At 37.3% G+C, this 19,500-nt stretch overlaps 1 protein-coding gene across 1 annotated transcript; it reads left to right on the top strand.

The window, feature by feature from the left end:
- The first annotated feature begins 1,999 nt into the window (after positions 1-1,999).
- Positions 2,000-17,642, top strand: MEIOC (meiosis specific with coiled-coil domain). The gene is made up of 8 exons (XM_040640508.1): positions 2,000-2,065; positions 2,639-2,773; positions 5,972-6,129; positions 8,936-9,040; positions 9,964-11,836; positions 12,434-12,568; positions 16,189-16,369; positions 16,796-17,642. Exons 1-8 carry the CDS (start codon positions 2,000-2,002, stop codon positions 17,023-17,025), a joined length of 2,883 nt encoding a protein of 960 aa, XP_040496442.1. The 3' UTR covers positions 17,026-17,642.
- Positions 17,643-19,500: the final 1,858 nt, after the last annotated feature.

Raw genomic sequence — 19,500 nt, 5'->3', positions numbered from 1 at the left:
AATGGCTACTAAAAAAAAAAAAAAGGAAAACAACAAGTGGAGAAATTGGAACCATGGTGCATTGCTGATGGGACTATAAATGGTGCAGCTGCTGTGGCAAACAGTCTGGTGTTCCTCAAAATGTTAAACAGAATTACCATTTGATGCATTCCACTCTAAGGTATATACCCAAAAGAATAAAAAAAAAAAAAGAAATCCGATACTTGTACACTAATGTTCAGAGCAGCATTATTCACAATAGCGAAAAAGTGAAAACATCCCAAGTGTCCATCAACTGATAAATAGATGAACAAAATGTGGTATACACGTACAGCGGAATTATTCAGCCAAGAAAAGGAATGAAGTTCTGACACATGCAACAATATTGATGAACCTTGACATTGCTAATGAATAAGACAGTCACAAAGGGACAAATATTTTATGACTCCACTTATGTGAGGTACCTAGAATAGGCAAAATCTTAGTGACAGAAATTAGAATTGAGGTTATCAGCGGGTGGGGGAGAGGAAATAGGGAGCTACTGTTTATTGAGTACAGAGTTTCTGTTTGAGATAATGATAATTATCTGGAAATGGACAGTAGTGATGGTTGCACAACATGATGAATGTACTTAATCCTACTTAACTGTATACTTGAAAATGACTAAAATGGTAAATTTTATGTATATCTTCCTAAAACAAAAAGATACATAAGAGGATTCACACTTTTTCAAAATTCTTTTGGGTACAATGAGGGAGGGAAGAGGGTACAGAACTCCGTCAAGCAAGGGGAGAATGAGCTCCACATCAACAACTTTAAGGGTGAAGTAGGGAAAGAAATGTCGTTGGTACAGCCCCCTCACCTGGTCAGCTTTCTTAAATCAAAGCTGGGTAGAGATCCAAAGTAACTCTCGGGACAGTATGGGCCAATAAAACTTGTCCCCCTAAACTATCTCTATTTGCTTCTGAATTAAAAGAACATCTTCCGCTTTATTGAGCGCTTCTCAAGTTTTAATTTTAAACACAAACGTCTTAAAGGCGTTTGCAGCGTTTATGATTCTGATCTTCAATATTTCAATGCCCACAACACTAAGCATTTCTCTGAGACTATCGTATCTCCAAACGGGACTGCCCACGTAAATGGCTTGTCTGGTGCAGGTCAGCGTGAACTTTGTTCAAGACTTATATTAACACCAAAACGTCTTCACCCTCATTGTGGGCTGGGGCCTAGAACAGAGGGCGGCTCTCCCTAGGAAGGGGGCGTCCCAACAACACCCCCACTCCATAACCGGTTCCTCACCTTCCATAAATGAGCACGTCTATTATTCTCTCGGCCGCTCCAAAGGATTCTGGGAGTTAGGGGAGGGATGAAGGGACAAAAATGAAATGCACAAGGTGCGCAACGATAGGTTTAGGATTATCAGCCAGTTGCCGAGCGACTTCTCATATCTTCCGACCACTTCCATCACTTCTCCCATCCGGTAGGCCTGTGCTCCTTCCCCACCTTCCACGCCCCGCCCCTCGGCTGCCATATTGGCCAATTGTCGGGCAGCTGCTTGCCAGTCAGGGCCAATCCCGAACAGGCTTACTTTGAGCGGGAAAGGCTCAGAAGCTGCGGAAGAGCGAGGTCAGCTAACGGCCCCTTCTTGGCCTTGTCTCTGGGGGGTAACAGGCCCTGGAGGTGGTTGCCTATTGGTTGGGCAGCGGGCCAATGAGGAGGTGCGAAGCGGGGGGCGGGCCTCACACGAGGGGGTGGGGTGGGGTGGGGCGGGGCGGTCCGGTGCGGGGTCGCGTGCCGGGTCGCGAGCCAGGGGTAGGCAATGTAACGGCCTCTCCCCCCGCCCCTCCCTCCCCGCTCCGGCCCCCCCCATCCACAGACCGGCTCCAGGCAGAGCCCGGGGCGGCGGCGGCAGCGGCGGCGGCGGCGGTGGGGTGCGGGCTGAGGGAGCCGGGCCTCGACGCCCCCCCTCACCCCCGTACCCCAGGAGCTGTACCTAGTCCAGGAGGGGCTGGGGGGCCCTATGGAGGTGAGAGGCGGAGACACCTGCCCGCCCCCTCACCCCCCAGGCCTGAGGGAGGGACTTGAGGTAACCGGTGGGGACGGTCAGGGTCCGGGTGGCGGCCGGACTTGGAGGATGGCGACGGTGAGGAGCAGCAGAGGAGCGGGCGGGTCCCCAGACGCGGTTCTCTGAGGAGGCCGCGGCCGGGCGGGAGAGGGCAGGTCGCCGGGGAGAAGCCCCGACGGGGCACCCGGGCCGCGGGGCGGGGGCGGGCAGGGGGCGCGGCGGCCGGCGGGCCCGGGCTTGGGGGGCGCGGCGCGGGCTGACGGGACGGCCCGGCCCGGCTGCAGTGGCCGCGACGCCCGGGCTGCCGCCGCCTCCTTCACGTCGGGCGGCCGCGGCGCTGAGGCCCGTCAGGGTGGCCGCGGGCCTGGGCCTGTCAGGGCCGTCGAGGGCCGCGCCTTGGGGGTCAGCCCGCAGATGGCCCGAAGGCAGAGAGGGAAGCCCGGGGACGGAAGCGCGGGTCCCGGGATCGGTGTCCTCGGAGCGGATTCCGAGTTGAGTTGCGCCAACAGCGGCGGGGCAACAGCCGTCCGCCGTTCCGGCGCTGGCTCTGCACTGCGTGATGCCTCTCCCGCTTCCTACCCCTGTCTCGTGCAGCCCAAGGTAGCGTTCCGTGGAGGTGCGAATCGCTGCTGGAACCTCGGTGCCGACCCCAGCAGTAGACTAACGGATGTGTTCAACAGCGTGATGCTGACTGGCTCCACTTCCTTCTATGATTGCTACAAATCGCAGGTCCATCTTTTGTCCGAGGATTTTTTTTTCGAAATCAAAGTCGTTTCCCCGAGCCCATTCACTTAGACATTTAAAATGCTCCAAGTTTAGGACCAGAAAGCCAGTAACATTTTCTTTCTTTCTTCCTTTTCTTTCTTTTCCTTTCTTTCTTTCAGCCAGTCACATTTTCAGTAGAATCTGCACAATACATATTTTGCTTTGAAAACAAGAAAGATTTTTCATTGATTCTTGTTATCATTTTGTCCTCAATGTAACGAGACCAGAAATGTAAGAAAATCCCTATTTCCTTAGTAAGACCATAAAATAGTTTTTCCTTCAAGCATTTATTGCGAGTCAGCACAAACATACTTTTGATCATTTAAAGGTTAAATTTTTCTGTACGCCTTCATTTTCTGGCCTTAACAGTGTCTTAGATTACATGCTGCCTTTTACCTCACCTAAAACATTTAGTTTTATTAATCATATTAAATTAGGCTTAGGGTAGTGTAAGTCATTTTCATTTGAAATTATTTAACCAGGACATCAGTGTTGATATTGTTATACTTTGAATTATAACAATATCCCTAAATAAATAATCTTATTTAATCCGCACTACAACTTTGTATAGTATTACATCCAGTGTACAGACTGAGAAACTGAGGCTCAGAGAGCTTGATTCATGCTTTGACAAAGCCCAAGCGGAACACAGGTCTTTTCATTGCCAAGACCAGCATTCCACTGTTCTCTATAATGTTTATACAGCTCCTAAAATTTACTTGGATTTAATTTCAATCAATTAACTATAGCAAGGATATAAGTGATACATTCTGCAGTTATTTAGACTGATTAATATGCCAACCCAAGCAGTTGCATATTTCATTCCCATAAATGCTTTAACTGAAAAGGATCCAGATATTTAAAGTATAATTATGTTTGAATCAACCACGTTACTTTAGCTGTTTCTTTTATCTTAGAATACAAAATTGAAATCAATCTTATAAAAGGAGTTAATTTTTCTAATCCTCAAATCTTACTTTAAAATGTAAAACGAACTTGAAAGAATGCTCCTAAAATACAGTTAGTTTCAATACTGTATATCTTGTTTGATATTGCATAATCTGAAAATACTTCTTTTAACTCACTATCTCAAAAAGATGAACAATTAACTTATATCGCTTTGGATGTTTCACACCTAAAAGAAAGTTAAGGTGGGCCTATGATAAAAACTTCAGAACTAAAGGGATAAAATTATGAAAGGTTCTAAAGATAAAAGCCTTTGTAAAAGTTATTGCTAACTAAGAAATTCTGGAAAAGTATTTTTTAGCGACACACTTAGCAAAATTACTTTGGTACCTAGGCTTCTGCAGCTTCAGAATAGTCAGCATGATATATAGAAATAAGACAATAATAATGTGTAGTTTTCAAATAGTAGTCATAACCAGAATTTAAACAAATGGTTGTAAAATATTTGAGATTCTTAAAGATGGGTGGTTGGAAGAGATTTTCATATTTTTTGTTACAGTATAAACTCTAATGTGTTTAAAGAGTTGTATTTTAATTATGTCTATGATGAGCAAAAATTTAAGAATACTTGAATTTAAGTATGTCTTCTCTCTTTATATAAATTTTAAGAGTATAAAAGCAATTGGAAAATTTTTTCAGTCAGGATTATATTTTCTCTGTATTTATGAGAAAATACCATTTCTACTATGTCTGGATATTTATAGTTAATACATCTCAGGTTTCATTTGGAGAGTTAAAAATTGTGAATCTATGCTTTCAGACTTCTTTAAAGAAGCATTTTCTAGAATAAAATACATCTAAGTTTAATCTTTATTATTTGTTAAATTCATTCTATTTTATGTATCTAAAATATTTTCACTGAACATCAGTCCCTTTGGAAGAGACAATATTTTATTTTTTTTTAAAGATTCCATTTATTTATTTGACACAGAGAGAGAGAGAGAGAGAGCGAAAACACGGGGGGGGGGCGGCAGGCAGAAGGAGGGGGAGAAGGCTCCCCGCTGAGCAAGGAGTCCGATGCAGGGCTAGATCCCAGAACCCTGGGATCATGACCTGAGCCAAAGGCAGACGCTTAAGCAACTGAGCCACCCAGGTGCCCCATGAGGCAGTATTTTTTTTTTTTAAGATTTTATTTATTTATTTGACAGAGAGAGACAGCCAGCGAGAGAGGGAACACAAGCAGGGGGAGCGGGAGAGGAAGAAGCAGGCTCCCAGCGGAGGAGCCCAATGTGGGACTCGATCCCAGAACGCCGGGATCAGGCCCTGAGCCGAAGGCAGATGCTTAAGGACTGAGCCACCCAGGCGCCCCAGTATTTTAAATCAATAAAATCTTAAAATTCAAATTTTTTACCTTGTTTATTCAAAGTTCATTATAGAAGTATTCACAAAAAAGAAAAATGAGCTTGTATTTTTCTTCTAATTGTAGTAATAGCTTTTAAATTTCTAAAGAGATCATAAAATTTTATGTATCATGTCATTTTTATAATATCTCTTGGAAATAGAAACTAGGCTGAAAATTGAAGACATTATTTAAAAGGTCCTACAATAGGAGAAAGGCCTTGAGTTTGGGTTTAGTTTTGTACCTATCAGCTCAGTAACCTGCAGCCTCAGTTTCCCTTTTTTTAAAATAGAGTACTCATGTCACAAGGTTGAATGAATGTTATGTGGAATTTCTTTGAAAATTCTATATAAATAAATGACATTCACTTTTTTCACAGATTGGGGGCATTAAGACTGAATTTTGTAAACGATTTCTTGAAAATAATACTGCTAGTGTCCACACAAGGCTCATCTGTTCAGAAGAGTTAAAAGTGCAGTATTTGTAGGTGTTTCATACCAGGGATAAGCAACAAGTACAGATCAGATCCGCTGAGTGCCTGCTTGTGTAAATAAAATCTTATTGGAACACAGCTATGCCCTTTACATATTGTCTGTTCTTTGGTGCTAGAATAGCAGAGCCGAGGAGTTTCAACAGAAACCTTAACAGCTAGGAAACCCTAAAATATTTATTATCTGCCCCTTTACAGAAAAAATTCCCCAACTCCTAGTAGAAAACAAGCTTAAGTGGCTAAATCTAGATTTTAAGTGTTCCAGCTCTTACACGTGTTATTTCCTCTAATTTATTATTTCACTAATATTCTGTAATAAGTGTAATTTTGATGTGTCTGATATGCAAACATGCCTTTAAAATTTCAGAGTGAAGACAGTGTTGACCTAAGGCAGACCTATACTCCACTTTCTTCTTCAACAGAATATTCAAGTTCTGTAGATTCTTCACTTTTCTATGCACCATGGTCTACTTATGGAGATGATATTAAACAGCCTTCTAATTCTCAGATCAATGTAAAGAACAGGTAAATTAATAAATCAGATTTTTCAGCTCTTTGTTCCCTATATCAGCATTTTAGTGTCATGGCATTACAATTCTATGTTTATTAAACTTTTAGAAACCCTAAACTGGGCAGTTATGTGTAAATAATTTTTAGCTCATGACTTTTTTTATTCATTAGAGGCAGCCTTAGTGAGTAAATCTTAAATTCCTCTTTCTAAGGATAACTTATATAAATGAGTTATAATTTTTGATCTATTTTTTTCATCCAGTTCAAAACTTTCAGTAATTATTTCCTTCACAGGTATACAACAAACAGGATTTTATAAAATATAAGATACTTTTAGTTATTTTTCAATTCCATTATTATTAAAGGCCTACTCTATGCCAGATCTCTCCTACTGGGTATACTAGAATTAACATGGCAAATATTATCCCTACCTTTATAGATCTTACAGTAATGATGATGATGATGATGATGATGACTTGCTGGATACAAGTATAGTGAGGTTTACAAAAGGAAGTATAGGATATTATGGGAGCCTGTTGCATAGAGAACCCTAAGGGAGTACCATCTACCTTTATTTTAATTATATATAAGGGAGCAGTTGATAGAGGTTGATACATCTTTTGTTTAATTGGAAAATAATTATTTAAAAAATCTTATGTGTTTTTTTTTTTTTTTTAAAGTAAATTCTGTGCCCAGTGTGGGGCTCAAACTCAGGACCCTGAGAGCCAAGAGCCACATGCTTCACCGACGGAGCCAGCCAGGCTCCCCAGTTTTTAATATTTTTTAATTAATAAAATTTTGAAGTGGCTTAATTGGTAGAGCATGCGACTCTTGATCTCAGGGTTGTGAGTTCAAGCCTCATGCTGGGTGTAGAGATCACTTTTTATTTTTATTTATTTTATTTTATTTTTTTTAAGATTTTATTTATTTATTTGACAGAGATAGAGACAGCCAGCGAGAGAGGGAACACAAGCAGGGGGAGTGGGAGAGGAAGAAGCAGGCTCACAGCGGAGGAGCCCAATGTGGGACTCGATCCCAGAACGCCGGGATCAGGCCCTGAGCCGAAGGCAGATGCTTAACCGCTGTGCCACCCAGGTGCCCCATAGAGATCACTTTTTAAAAAAAGATTTGTTTATTTATCTATTAGAGACATGTAGCACAAGTGGGAGGGGAAGTGGGAGAGGGAGAGAATCTTAAGTTGGCTCCACGCTCTGAGCCCCATCATGGGGCTTAGATTTCACCACCCTGAGATCACTACCTGAGCTGAAACCTAACCCACTGCGTCACCCAGGTGCCCCTAGCAATTACTTAAAAAAAAATTTTTTTTAATGTTAAAAATTCGAAAATTTTGAGGCACCTGGGTGGCTCAGTTGTTAAGCGTCTGCCTTCAGCTCAGGGTGTGATCCCAGCATCCTGGGATCGAGTCCCACATCAGGCTCCTCCACTGGGAGCCTGCTTCTTCCTCTCCCACTCCCCCTGCTTGTGTTCCCTCTCTCGCTGGCTGGCTGTCTCTCTCTGTCAAATAAATAAATAAAATCTTAAAAAAAATTTGAAAATTTTGGTTAAGTTCTATAAATTAGTGATTTTATTAGAAAGACTAATATATACTTCTACAAAAATATTTTTAAGTTGATCTATGTTCATTGAAAAAATTCAGACATTATAGAAATATACAAAACAAAGCAGTTCACCTTAACCTTTAACACTTCCCAATAACAACTATTAATAGTTTAGTATATATTACATTGAATTTTTTTAGATATATACTAATATATTATTATTATCCAAAAAACTTTACAAATTGAATCTTTTTGAAATAACACAACATAGTGGAAAAACTATTAGACTTGTAGGCAGACCACTTGTTCAGCAAGTGTACAGTTTGGCAAATCATATACACTAGCAAAATACAAGTTTCTTAAAAATCTCAAATGCTCATTCTTCAAAGCTTAATGATTACTAATACCTGCCCATCTATGTTATGAAGATCAACGAAATGTTTGAGTGTTATGCAAATATAAGGTATTTTTATTTCTGAAATGTCCTAATACTATGAAATGTTAGAAATAAAATATGGGAAAATAAGAAGTTACAACCTAAAGCAACATATTACTTCTAGGAACAAATTACTTTAAATACATAGGAGGTAAAAAGGCACTAATTTTTTATCTCCTTGTGGTTTTTACATTTTGTATTATTTAGACAGTGTTAGTCACAAGGTATGATTTCAGGTACATGGAGCTCCAGTTACTTTCGTAAGGATTTGGGATAGCCCACAAATCTGTTACATTTAAGGGACAACTGCAATATTGGTGTGGTATGTAGGATGACCATATCACATTTCACTTTTTAAATCCCAACATTTGGTTTAAAGAGTCACAAAAATAGAGCAGCAGATTCATATGGTTTTCAAATCACAAATGAAGAAATTGAGCAAGTGTTGATGGAATAATGTATAATGGGACCAGATATTCTTTTAAAAGCAGCCATGGTGCCAAGCCTGTCTAAAACATCATAGGTCAGAGATTTATATCTTGGAACCTAAAATGACTAGCATGTGTTTTGGAGAAATAAGAGTTAAGCATACATCGTGAACTAGACATGGGATTTGAAATGAAGGAGAAACACTTACGTAGCATAGGTACTATGCTAAAGTGGAAAATATTCTTGAGTTCCTGTTCCCTCTTTATTTGAAATGATGGTATAAATCCAATCCAAATATTTTATAGAAAAATAATGGTATAAGTCTGGAAATAGAAATCAATATATTGTATTTCAGTATGAGGAAAAGAATTTACATGTGATATTCATTTATTTTTAGGATTCAAACGGAAAGAAATGACTATGGCAGTGAAACAGACTTATATGGACTTGTGTCTAATATTTTGGAAGAACAAGATAAGTCACAGCCATATTTTGCTGAGGGGTTAGTATATTATATAAGCCATATGGTATATAGTAAGTTTTTAAATTCATATATACTAGACTACTGTATTTATTAGCTTTTATTTTTACTTAATAAAGGATCATCTGACAATAGACATCTTAATTCACATATTTGTTTCTAGCATCCTTGATTTTGCTGAGGTACTTGCCATACAATTGGAAGTTTCAAACTAGAGTTTAATTTGCTATTAAGAACTTTCATTTGGAAAATTATTCTTGCATAATTCAGAGCTATTTCCCTCGAGTTTATGAGCTAAAGTTTGGCTTAAAGGGTATAAATTCCAAAGAGCTTTTATAGATATATCCCAAAGAATAAAACTATCATTACTGCTATGCAGAAATATGTATGGACTTTATTCATATGGTAAAAATTTTTTAAATACACTTTGTTTTTTGGAGTGTGGAAGCCATATTACCCAAATGCCCTATTTCATAGATAGGGAAATATGCAGCACACGTGTAACCAATTAAAATATTTTAATTTCAGTAATAGTTTCAGCAAAGTACATCTTTTTCATTTAAAAAATTACAGTCAACAACATCTTTGTATTATGTAATAACCTAATTAAAGAAAAAACTTATCTTGTTTTCTGCTTACTATAGATAAATAGTTCATGCAAGATCATGCAGTCACCAGCCTCGGGCCTTAGTTAATGCCTCTTGGGAAAGTATACTGTAGACATATTAAGATTAAAATGCATATTTATGTAGCATGTGACACATTTCAAGCGATAGAAAATTATTTGGTTGTAATAGTAGTTTATAAGGCAAAATTATAAAGGATTAGATAGATAATGGGGCAGTGAGGCGATATAAATGTTTTGAAAACCTATCCTACCTTCTCCACTAAGGAAATAGTCATTTAAAACCTAAGTTGTAATTAAATATATTTACTTGTTCTAGGACCTGCTCCTCCAATTTAAAGTCAGTTTGGCCAATGAACACAAGCAGATTTGCAGATCACCATGACCTCTTAACAGAAACCAAAAGGCCAATAGATACAGCCATCTCTCAGCAAGCTTTTTATAGTGGTGAATCTGTGTCAGCAGTGGAAAAGCAATACCTGCATAATAGTAATCTAACACCACAACAAAAAATAGATGAACTTTATCATGGATTTACTGGTTTAGACCTTGAAGAACAATGGATGTACCCCTCACGAAGTGATCATTCTAACTGTTACAATATCCAGACAAATGATACAGCTAAGACAACATTCCAAGATTATCCATTTATCAAAAACTGTTTTACATCACAAACTGGTCTGTCTGACATCATGAAAGAATCAGGAGTTGATACTTACCCTTACGGAAGAGAGAAAATATGTGCAAAAGGTCTTGAAGCACCATTGCAGCAGAAAAGGGCAGAGATGTTTCTTTCTCAATTTAACAGATACAATGAAAATGCAGATTATTGTAGATACCCAGAATATGTTCATCCTAATAAGGCTAAGCTTAATAAGTGTTCAAATTTTAGTGTCCAAGATAGTAAAAAATTAGCCAATGGCACACCTGAAACACCAACTGTAGAAGCAGACACTTACACAAAGTTATTTCAAGTTAAACCAGCAAATCAGAAAAAAATGGAGGAGGCAATACCTGACCAGCAGAATTTCACATTTCCAAAAACCACACCACATCTGACAGAAAAGCAGTTTGCAAAGGAAGCAGCATTCACTGCTGATTTTGGCTTAAAATCAGAATTTGGATTAAAACCTCACACAGCTTGTCCAGCTAATAATGATTTTGCTAATGTCGCAGAAAAACAACAGTTTACTAAACCTGATCCCCCAAATTCTGAGTATTTTAAATCCTTGAATTTATTATCAAACTCAGCAACATCTTCAGGAGGTATCAACTTAAACAGACCAACTTGGATCAATGTCCAAACAAAAAATAACACTCCTATTCCTTATCGGAATCAAGGTAACTTGATGAAATTAAATAGTCACTTAAGTGTAGCTTCAAAAGGTTCTAACCATTCTTCAGATTTCCCCCAACTGTCATCCACAAATTTAACCCCAAATAGCAGTTTATTTCAGAAGTATTGCCAAGAAAACCCTTCAGCATTTTCTAGTTTTGATTTCAGTTACAATGGTGCAGAAAGAATTCAATCTGTCAATCACATGGAAGGACTGACAAAGACTGGAGAAGAAAATCTCTTTGAATCAGTTACTGATAAAAAAATAAAGCAACCAAATGGATTTTGTGATAACTATTCAGCTCAGCAGTATGGGATCATTGAAAATGTAAACAAACATAATTTTCAAGCTAAGCCTCAGAGTGGACATTATGATCCTGAGGAAGGTCCAAAGCATTTAGACGGCTTATCGCAAAATACATATCAAGATCTGTTGGAGTCACAGGGTCATTTTAATAGCCACAGACAGGGAAGTGGAGACAACAATATTAATAGGCGTGTGAATCGCACACAGACGTCATGCTTTCCTAATAATTATATGATGGGAGATTTAAGGCATAATCAGAGTTTTCAACCACTTGGTTCAAATGGGTTTCCCCTAAGATCCACTCACCCATTTGGCCATTCAGTTGTTCCACTGTTGGATTCTTATGATTTGTTTTCTTATGATGACTTAAGCCATTTATACCCTTATTTTAATGATATGATGTATGGTGATAATTCCTTTTCTGGTTTCGTGCCAACTTTTGGATTTCAAAGACCAATTAAAACCCGTAGTGGACCAGCCAGTGAACTTCATATTCGACTAGAAGAGTGCTATGAACAATGGAGAGCATTAGAAAAGGAGAGAAAAAAGGTAACACAAAGCTATCCATTCAGGAGTAATTTAGGATGTTCCCTTTGCCTATCTTCATTGTTTGTTAGAGTAGTTTAAGAGTACTCGCCTTATTTCTAAGCTGAATTCTTCTATAATGTATATTATTTACGTCCATGACTATAAGGAATTAATTAGATAATTGAAGCTTGAAGCTTAAAAAAATCATTATTTATGTAAAGTTTATTTTGCCTATGAAGTAGACTTTTTCCTTAATGGCTTAAAAGTTTACTTCTTTTGGGGTGACTGCCTGGCTCAGTTGGAAGAGTGTGCGACTTTTGATCTGGGGGTTGTGAGTTTGAGCCCCACGCTGGGTATAGAGACTACTTAAAAATAAAATCCTTTTTTTAAAAAAAGTTCTTTTAATTATTAAACTGTTGGAGCTTTCCGGTATTTTCTATGTATTAAATATGATAGAAAAATATGGTGGTATTGTGGTTTGTATTTGTTGCCTTTTGAAACTGAAACCATTTTAAAGGAGTGATTTTTAATATATTTCTTAGGCCTAGGAGAAATGTTATTCAGTATTGAATCATATTTAGAAGATTCGGCATCTAAAAGTTATATAAATTTTTACAGACTGAATTGGCCCTGGCCAAGAATTACCCAGGAAAAAAAGTATCCAGTACTAACAACACTCCAATTCCAAGGCTGACCTCCAACCCATCTCGAGTTGATCGCTTAATTGTGGATGAACTTCGGGAACAAGCCAGAGTAAGCTGTAAAAACACCCAATAATGGATTTTTTTAATTGTTTGATTAAATTTTAAAACAAGTCAGAGTTCTGAAGAATTTTTAAATCAATTTATGCATAACTCTCTGAAATATATTCTTTTCCATGTTTGGTCCTAGAACTATGATCAATATTTAGGGAAGGGGAAATAGCACCCCCTTAATAATTTTATTTTATTTATATATTTTTTAAGATTTTATTTATTTGACAGAGAGAGAGCACAAGTGGGGTGAGGGGCAGAGGAAGAGGGAGAAGCAGGCTTCCCACTGAGCAAGGAGCCCAACACAGGGCTCAATCCCAAGACCCTGGGATCATAACCTGAGCTGAAGGCAGACGCTTAAGGACTGAGCCACCCAGGTGCCCCCCCCAGCCCTTTATCATTTTAAAAGTAGGTTTAGTAACTTAAATGGTTCCTCTTTAAGAAATTCAAATTAAGGGGCACCTGGGCTGTTCATTCAGTTAAGCGTCTGCCTTCCACTCGGGTCATGATCCCAGGGTCCTGGGATCGAGCCCCGAGTTGGGCTCCCTGCTCTGTGAGGAGCCTGCTTCAGCCTCTCCCTCTGCCTGCCTCTCCCCCTGCTTGTGCTCTCTTCTCTCTCCCTCTGTCAAATAAGTAAAATCTTAGAAAAAAACACAAAAAAACCCAAAGTAACATAGAGCTAATCCTCAATAGAATCTTAAAGCAAAAATAATTTTGAATATTATTTATAAAGAAAGCCCCATTTCTTAGACACAAATATTTGTTTTCTAGCTTGATGAGCAAACTGTGCTTGCATTATACAAAATGGTAAATGAACAGGTAATTACTGTATTTCATTTTTTTTTTATTTTATTATTTTTTTTTAAAGATTTTTTATTATGTTAGTCACCATACAGTACATCCCCGGTTTCCGATGTAAGGCTCGATGATTCATTAGTTGTGTATAACACCCAGTGCACCATGCTGTATTTCATTTTCTTAACCCTGCTCTCTTGAGGTATTAAACATTAAGTATGGGGCGCCTGGGTAGCGCAGTCGTTAAAGCGTCTGCCTTCGGCTCAGGGCGGGATCCTGGCGTTCTGGGATCGAGTCCCACATCGGGCTCCTCTGCTGGGAGCCTGCTTCTTCCTCTCCCACTCCCCCTGCTTGTGTTCCCTCCCTCGCTGGCTGTCTCTGTCAAATAAATAAATAAAAAAAATCTTCAAAAAAAAATAAGTTTAAAAAAAAATAAAAGAAACATTAAGTATATCCAACAATGTATTAAATATTGATAAACTGAAAAAATACTGAAGAATATAGCTATGCATAATTTTATAAAATAGTCTTGTTTTAGAAAATTAGTATATCACTTCAAATATAAAGAATCCTGATGTTAGGTCATCTTGTAATTTAACAAATGATTATTCCTGTTATTTCCTTTGTAATTTCAAAATTTTCTAGAATTTAATAGAGCAGGGTGAAATTTCTCTTTTTGGACCTTACTCTCTTAAAAACTTCTACTGCTTTCCAAATAAAATATAATAAAAGATTCCTGGGAGGGGCACCTGGCTGGCTCAGTTGGAGAAGTGTTTGAATCTTTTATTTTTTATTTTTTTGGTAAGATTTTATTTATTTATTTGACAGACAGAGAGACAGCCAGCAAGAGAGGGAACACAAGCAGAGGGAGGGGGAGAGGAAGAAGCAGGCTCCAGCAGAGCAGGGAGCCCTATGCGGGGCTCGATCCCAGCACCCTGGGATCACACCCTGAGCCGAAGGCAGACGCTTAACCACTGAGCCACCCAGGCACCCCGGAGGAGCATTTGACTCTTCATCTCAGAGTTGTGGGTTCAAGTCCCATGCTGGGTGTAGAGATTACTTAAAAAAAAAAAAAAAAACTTAAAAAAAAAAAAAGATTCCTGGGAAAAAACATGCTGTAAAGATAGCTTGCTTCTGTGATTGAATAAAAGCCATTTTAGGAATTAGAAAAATCAACATAGCAGAGTGTTATTTTATTGAACATCAGTTTCTTGTACCTTGCTGTCTTTAAAATATAGATATAAACTACTTCAGTGGAAAAAGATTGATTTTACCTAGCTTTCAGCTGGTCAGTTGAAATTCTTTTATCAAATTTGTAAATTTGTACAATGGATTTATCAGTGGTATAGTCGGATACCAACATGGGTTTACGGCCAAATGTTATGTTAATAAAAACTTCAAGAAAAAAAAAAAGAAAAAGTTCAATCTTTCATTATTTTCTCTTAAAACTATTCCAGGTTAAAATTCCTTTTTCTTGGGGCGCCTGGGTGGCTCAGTCGTTAAGTGTCTGCCTTCGGCTCAGGGCATGATCCCAGCATTCTGGGATCGAGCCCCACATCAGGCTCCTCCACTGGGAGCCTGCTTCTTCCTCTCCCACTCCCCCTGCTTGTGTTCCCTCTCTCGCTGGCTGTCTCTCTCTGTCAAATAAATAAATAAAATCTTAAAAAAAAAAATTCCTTTTTCTCAGTAATACATGTCTAGGCAATAATATATCAAAGGACTGCAGTCTTAATAGAATTAACTTTTTCCAGATTCGCTTATGCTTCATATTAATTCAGGTTATGTTGTAAAAATTTTGTTTTATCTATATTTAGCAACATCAGACCGATGATCATAAAGGGCAAAATATTTTTACATGTACTACTTTCTAGTTTGCTGGTTTTATACAGTTCTGAAAAAAAACTTTTAAAAGCTTATTAAAAATCACCTATGCAAATTTCTTTCTTTACACTTACCATTCAAAATGATTATTTTAAAAATACATAATTAGTTCACATTTAATACCTATATACTTGTGTTTTCTCCATGGACCTGAAGTGGACTCCAAAGAAACTTGATATGAGTGTGAGGTTAGAGGCATTCATTCAGTTGCTGTTAGCTTCTTAATTGAGAGATATTTTTCTACTCTCTCCAATCACTGAACACCAAGTTCTTATGTGAATTTTAAAACATTTAGCTCCCAAAGGCAATTACTGTATTTACTTGATGTTCAAATCCTAATTATTGAAAAAGTTCTCTTTCCTTATATACCTTTCAAGTTTAGAATTTGAGACGTTAGGTGTATACAACTAGAAAATGTACTCCTCTTACTGATATGCTGGATTAGGTATTCCTTAAAATTACCACTAGTCAGTATGATCTGAATATTTCTGATTTCCAAAAGGAGAATATTGGGAAGCCCAGAAAGTACTTGTCAAGTTCAGGATTAATCAATCTAGGATTTCTCCTTTTTAGTTTTTTTTTTTCCTTTAGATTACAGTACCTCCTAAAAATGTTCTATTTGCAGGCTGTTCTCTTATTTGTCAAAAACAATCTTAGATCTTAAATTTGCACTTACTGTCACTGACATGGAAATGTTTGAATGTTCGATTTTTTTAACTGTTGCTTATTCCCCGTAACTGAATACTGAAACAAGTAGGCACAAAAGACTGACTTTACATCTTTGTTTTCCCCAGCATGGTATCAGGACACAGTAGGCATTCAGTTACTTATTAGATGAATATTATTGCCCTCATCTCTATTCTGCTTCATTGAAGACCTGTTCTTACTTAAGAGACAGGGTAGTATGGTTACATGCCTCATCAAAATTTAAAATGTTTCCCTCAGGTTGTGACTCTACTAGGCAAAATGGAACGTCTTCGAAGCTCTCCTCTTCATGCCAATATCTCTACTGCTCTTGATAGACACTTGGAGTCCATTCACATTGTACAGTCACGTAGAAAGGATGAAATTGTTAATGCTTCAAATCGGCAAAGGCAAGGAGTTCCTAGATGCCAAGATGACAGAGGTATAAGTGTTAATGCATATTCTTTTGATAAGGCAATGAGATAATTTGAATGTTGTTAAAATCAGATTCTGAGGTTAAAAGGTTGGATTTCTAAAATTTACACTTAGCTAAAGAATAAATTGGTAAATGATGCCCAAACAATTTACTCCAAAAGTACTTTGATAAACTTTGTTAATTTTACCCATGTAATTATAACTCTATCAAAGTCTGTGTTCTACCCAAAGCATAGCCACTGTCCTACAAGTCAGAAATACAGTATCAACAATTTTAAGTATTAAGTCAAATACTTTAGTCCACTCAGTCAATAGCCATCCTTCTTTTATAAAAATGTTTGATCACTTAATAGCACAACATTGGGCTTTTTAAGAGTTAAGGAATATATAAAAGGTATCTAATATGAACTGACCCTGACTGGTTTTTTTACAGATGTTTTTGCCCTTGCTTCGGCAATTAAAGAGATGTGTGTGGCTACTCGGAAAGCGCGCACTACCCTGTGGTGTGCACTGCAGATGACCTTGCCAAAAACAGCCAGTACAGCTGGCCAAACAGATGTGGAAAAGGCTTTACAAGATATAGTAAACTGTGAAGATAAAGTCCATGAAAACATAAATAGTAGCAATCCAATGAACCAGAGAGGTGAAGCAAACAAACATTAAGGAAATGCCAGCAGAAAGAAGAATAAGAAGCTGATAAGTAAATGTATCAAGACATGCTAAAAAATTTTAATGAACTTGTCAAACTTGAAAATTTCAATACATTAATTTTCTTTCAGATTTAAAGTTAATACCTTAATGAAGTCTAACTTCTATTTAAAAATCTTCTATTTGGAATGAATCAGATGTAGTTTAAAGTGAACTCAAAGGGAAAGTGGGCTACTCTAGGAGTTCCGAGTAGCCAAAAATAACAAGTTTAAGTAAATTAAATATTTCCTAACAGCTAAGATATTGCATACGCCATTCTGCAGTGCAGGTAAATGCAAATGTGAAATTGTTCTAGAAGATAAGTTTCATTTAGGTCTGCCTTAGTAAGTATAATTCCAAATAATGAATCTAAGTGACTGTAACCCAATTATGGCTACAGTCTAGTAACCGAGACAAGTTTTGATTGTGATATAAAAGTGTTTTCCCTACAAAACTGGATAATACCTAGGAAACAAAGGAAAACAAGGATGAACCCAATATTCATGTAAAAATTTAATATTTAAAATACTACCATATTTATAAATTTGAAATCTTAGTGCCTAAGTATATGGAGGGAAATGCATCTGATTCTCCTAAATTAGTGATAAAAGTGCTAGTGTAAAAACCATGCAAGTTACTGAATATAAAACCTGTTCAAATCATTTGTGTATATTCTTTAAAATTTAATTATACTATCAATTATTACATATATCCAATTTTAAAGTATTTAAATTGAATCAAAAACAAAACATTTCCTTTATCTGGATCTTTTAGACTTGATGCAGAGTAACTAAAATAATGACTATTGTTTTAATACCCTTAGTTTGCTGCATTTTATGAGGGTATCACGAAGTTCTAAAATGTATTTTTTTAAAGTTAATCTTTAGTTTAGTTTGCAATTGGTTAGTGTATATTTTGTGTAGTTGTGTTCATTAGTTTGCTTCTGTATTTTTTTAAAAGAGCTCTTGAAAGCTTGGCTTTTTCTGTTTCTCATCACTTAATATCTTTGTATGAAACCCGAGTAATTTATTCATTAATATGAAATGTTGGTATTATGTGACTCAGAAGATCTTGGGTTTTAACATTTCTAGCATGAGTTAAACTATAATATAATGTACTGATGAAATTTAATTGAACTATCCTTGACTAGAAACACTGATGTTTTAAATGTTGGTGTTTTTCCTAGTTTTAGAAATCTTGGTATTAAAGAGTGTAATCACACCACATAAATTTTCTTTAGATGATGTGCGGAAGAAACTGATTGAGAATGCAGGAGTAACTGTAGGGAGAAACATTTTGATCACTGATATGCTTTAGAACTACCCAAATGAATTACATTGAGGGTAGTCAAATAAAATAGATCACCCCACCACACTCACTGCATAGAAAGTGGTTAAGTTTGACATAAGACATGTTGGATGTTATGAAAACAAATATTCTACTGAATTTAGTCTCTCAGGAAAAAATAAATTACTTTGTTGAAAATATCGGGTTTCTTTTTTTTACATCTTTGTATTAGTTTCTAACCTTAAGTGTCACGCAGGTAAGAAAACCAATCAAATTTCACTTATAAGAACTGGCACTGAGTTTTAAATTTCATTAACATATAAGTAAGAATGTTGGTAGACAAACCAATGCCATTCAGATATTCTTGCATTGAACCTGAGCTTCAAAGATGTAGGTTTTTGGGTTTTTAAGATTTCATTTATTTGAGGGAAAGTGAGTGAGAGAGCTTAAGTGGAGAAGTAGAGGGAGAAGCGGACTCCCCACCAAGCAGGGAGCCAGGGACCTGGAGATCATGACTTGAACTTTCAAAGGCAGATGCTCAACTGATGGAGCCACCCAGGCACCCCAAAGATGAAGTTTTTGCTCTGCCTTTATACTAATCCAGGCAAACCAGAATAAATATTCTGGGGAATTTTTAACATGACAGTGGTCAGAAATGAAACAGTAGTCCATTAACAAAAACCAAACACAAAAATTATTTGAAATTTGTTCATCACATCACCCTGCAAATAATTCTCATATTAGTTGTTTATCCCTTTCTATGGTATACTCTCTAACAGATGGTTCACGTGTATCGTACTTCTGACTTTTTTGTTCCATGAGAACAAAAAAATAACATCACACATAATTTGTAGGGAAACTGATAAAACTGATGCTCCCATTATTTCTAATCCAAAAGAATTTGGTGTACTCAATTTTAATAGACGAAGCGATTTATATAAAAGTGGTTAAAAATTACCTTGAATTATATCAGCATCCTTACCACTTGAATAATCTGCTACTATAAAGTTTTAGAGGGTTGGGAATTAATGACTGAAATCCCGATCTTGGCCTAAAATGTCAATTGTACTATAGAAGATACGGTTGTTTAAAATTTGCCCTTTGCAATATTGAACATTTTAGACATAAAGGATTTATGAGCACCTGAATTAAGTGAATAACCTT

Source organism: Ursus maritimus, unplaced genomic scaffold (assembly GCF_017311325.1).
Source record: "Ursus maritimus isolate PB19 unplaced genomic scaffold, ASM1731132v1 scaffold_24, whole genome shotgun sequence".
Lineage (NCBI taxonomy): Eukaryota > Metazoa > Chordata > Mammalia > Carnivora > Ursidae > Ursus > Ursus maritimus.
This window is presented reverse-complemented; position numbering and strand designations above follow the sequence as displayed.